The sequence below is a fragment of the Piliocolobus tephrosceles genome, unplaced genomic scaffold (assembly GCF_002776525.5).
Source record: "Piliocolobus tephrosceles isolate RC106 unplaced genomic scaffold, ASM277652v3 unscaffolded_13494, whole genome shotgun sequence".
NCBI classification, from domain to species: domain Eukaryota; kingdom Metazoa; phylum Chordata; class Mammalia; order Primates; family Cercopithecidae; genus Piliocolobus; species Piliocolobus tephrosceles.
Window position 1 is genome coordinate 1 of NW_022294859.1, and position 3667 is coordinate 3667.

Below are 3667 nucleotides of genomic sequence, written 5' to 3' on the forward strand. Positions count from 1 at the left end.
CAGGAGGACCTGGAGGCTCAGGTAGGGCCTCCTCTTGGATAGCAGAATGTTCCATCTCTTCTGGAGGCTGAGCTGGGGTCTCCTGCTGGGTCTGAGAAGATTCAACCTCAGAAGACTCAGAAGGCAGAGCTGGCTGCTCCTGCTCACTGATGGAAAGTTCATGCTCTATAGGAGGACCTGAAAGCTCAGTTGGGGCCTCCTGTTGGGTTGCAGAAGGTTCCGCCTCCTCTGGAAATTGAATTGGGGCCTCCTGCTGGGCTTGGGAAGATTCTGTCTCATTGATAGGCTTGGAAGTTATGGTAACCTCCACATCTGCAGGTTTAACTGTAATGGTGGGCAAGTTATAATGATCCTCACCTGGAGGCTGAACTGTCGCCTCACGATTCGGTAGAGTTAGACTCTCCATAGAGGATGCTGGAGGCAGAGCTGGGGCCTCCTGCTGGGTTGAAGAAGGTTCTTCCTCCTCAGGGAGCTGTGGAAGCTGCGCTGGGGCTTCTTGCCAGAGTGAAGAGGACTGGATGTCTTCAAGCATCTCTGGATTTTGAGTTTCAGGCTCCAGATGGAATTGAGAAAGCCCAACTTGCTCAGGGGGCCCTGGAGGCTCATCTGAGTTCACCCGGAGTTCTGGAGGCAGGCTGCCGGAATACAGTGTGTCCATACTCGAATATTCATCCCGCAAAGTCTGTTTCTGACGCTGAGGTTTGGATAATCGGTGTGGAATTTCAACAATCTCAGCAAGGCTCCAACGCTGAGCTAGATCTTTCTTCAGGTTCTCGGGCGAAACAATAAATGTGGTTGGTTTTGAAATCTTACTGTTTAGCGGAACAAGTATTTCATCTGCCTGATGACCTGCAGCCTGATCTAGATCTGCAGTTGGAACCTTACTTTTGAGGCGAGGAAGCTGAACTGGGGTCTGGTTCTGATCCCCGTACAGCAGTGGGACCACCTCTGGGAGCCTTTCTTGCGGAGTCAACTTGTCATTTAAATCCTGATGTGCAGCCAAGAACTGCTCTGGCCCCAGGGGCAACTCTTCAGATGAATCCGTGTCCAGGAATGGAACCAAATTTTCAGTCGATTCCCAGGGTGGGGTTGACATCTGCAAGGACGCAGAGGGCCCCAGGTAATCAAAGTCCCCCGGGTCTGCCGGGGGAGTGGGCGCATGGGGAGATTCCCATGGGAGATGGGAGGCGCGGGAAGACCGGGGCTCAGGCGGCCCCAGGGGGTTAGAGGTCAGCTGGAGCGGGTCCTTCACCCACTCCAGAGGCTGAGCCTCCTTGACTAGTAGACACAATAGTTGCCACATGAGGAGGGGCCATGGGCCCCAGAAACGCAGCTGGGACATGATACAGGCTGGCGCTACGCACTGAGAGGGAGCCATTCTGGCAGCCCTGAGAGGCTCCTGACCCTTATAAGCGTGCGCCCCACCCTGCGTTTATGACACCTTTATTTATGCCACAGATCTGTTCCATGTCACCAGGGCACTCATGTCACAATCCCACCCAAGCAGCCTTCCCACCCCACCCGGCTGGAACACCCCTCCCCTCCCCTTAGTGAGGAAGGATTTGGTCCATAGACCCAGGTGGTCCCAGGACTCCAGCAGCCTGTGGTGGTGTGGTGGGGTGGGGTGGGGTGTGGTGGGGTGGGGTGGGGTGGGGTGGGGGTGCGGCAGAGCTTCCCAAGGAAGTCACAGGACCTCGCCTCTGGACATTCAGAAGTGCTAGTCCAGTTGTGGTAGCCTGAATTCTTCCTCCTTCAAGGTGAAATTTGAGAATACTCTTCCAGGGAAAGCAACTGAGATGCAAAATGGGCGCCAATTAGGGTGGCAGGCACCACGCACATTACAGTCATTTAGGCTGAACTGTCATCTTGCCTTGACTCAACACAGCCATTACCCTAGAAGTTACAGCGCCACCCTTCAGAGATTTACCCTGTGTGCACACATGGAGAAGAGGCTTAGGTTGTTAAAGTCAACATGTTAGATAATTTCCTGAAATGCGACTGTAACTAGAACCCAGCTGACTTCCCCCACAGCCATTCTTACCTATTTTATTACTGTCTGGCACAATGACCAGCATGGAAACTCCAAGATGTTTCATCTTATTCCAGTGCCTAGCATAGGCATAGGGTGCATAGTGATGGTTTTAAAATGGAAGGAGGGCCGTGCACAGTGGCTCACACCCATAATCCCAGAACTCTGGGAGGCCGAGGTGAGTGGATCACTGGGGTCAGAAGTTCGAGACCAGACTGACTAACATGGTAAAACTCCATCTGTACTAAAAATACAAAATTAGCCAGGTGTGGTAGTGCCTGTAATCTCAGCTACTCAGGAGGCTGAAGCAGGACAATCACTTGAACCTGGGAGGCAGGGGTTGCAGTGAGCCGAGATCGCAACATTGCATTCCAGCCTGGGCAACAGGAGAGAAACTCTGTCTCAAAATAAATAAACTAAAATTGAAGAGATTCCAAGATTCGTGTCATTTAGGGATGGATCTATTGTTATAATCCGATTCCTGAAATCAGTGCTGACTTCCTCTAATATTTCACAGGAAGCTAGACTTCTTAAAGCTTGAAGCTTCCTTGGTGGGTTTTATTTAAATTGAATTAAAATCATTATTTTACAGGGAAAACCTTCAAAACACTTTGCAACTTTGGGGTGAAAGTTAAATAAAACACTGTAGCCTCAAGTTAAGTTCCCACTGAAATGATATTTTTGCTCCTTTTTTTTAATAAAAAAACATTCCATATGTAGTAAATGACTGTTTTGAGATTTAGAAACTTAATCCCTACTTAAGAGCTTTCATATGCAGTCATGCGTTTGTGCCATGTGAGGAGCTTGAGAAATGTGTCAGTGGGTGATTTCACCATTGTGCTAACATCATGGCGTATACCTACACAAACCTAGGTGGTATAGCCAACAGCACACCTAGGCTACATGGTATGGCCTACAACTCCTAGGTTACAAACCTGTACTGTATGTTACTGTACTGAATACTAAAGGCAACTGTCACACTATGGCAAGTATTTGTGTATGTAAACCTGGAAAAGGTATAGTTAAAATACTGTATAAAAGATAAAAATGGGGGCCGGGTGCAGTGGCTCACGCCTGTAATCCCGGCACTTTGGGACACTGAGGTGGGTGGATCACCTGAGGTCAGAAGTTTGAGACCAGCCTGGCCAACATGGCAAAAACCAGTCTCTACGAAAAATACAAAAATTAGCTGAGTGTGGTGGTGCGTGCCTATAATCCCAGCTACTCAGAAGGCTGAGGTAGGAGAATCATTTGAACCCGGGAGGTGGAGGTTGCAGTGAGCTGAGATCGTGCCACTGCACTCCAGCCTGGGCAACAGAATGAGACTCCATCTCAATAATAATAATAACAATAATAATAATAAAATAAAAAAGGATAAAAATGGTATACCTGTATAGGGATAGCTCCATTATACTCTTATAGAACCACCATCATATATGTGGTCTATTGATGACCCAACCTTCGCTTTGTAGCACATGATTGTAAATGATTGACAGAAAGATCTTCAGCAAAATATTCCACCCAAGGTACATGAGAGATACTGAGATCCAAGTTGTGGGGAAAAGAAAGAGAGATCAGTCTGTTACTGTGTCTATATAGAAGGAAGTAGACATAAGAGACTCCATTTTGTTCTGTATT

The 3667-nt window shown here is 48.4% G+C and overlaps 1 protein-coding gene across 1 annotated transcript; it reads right to left on the reverse strand.

Annotated features, from left to right (window-relative positions):
- Positions 1 to 9: 9 nt before the first annotated feature.
- LOC111525405 (leucine-rich repeat-containing protein 37B-like) lies at positions 10 to 2208 on the reverse strand (the record flags this gene model as incomplete). Its single annotated transcript, XM_023190795.3, is given in 2 exon segments — positions 10 to 1270; positions 1272 to 2208. Coding segments are annotated over 2 exon segments (1306 nt in total), but the record flags the coding sequence as incomplete, so codon positions are not given.
- Between the last annotated feature and the right edge of the window lie 1459 nt (positions 2209 to 3667).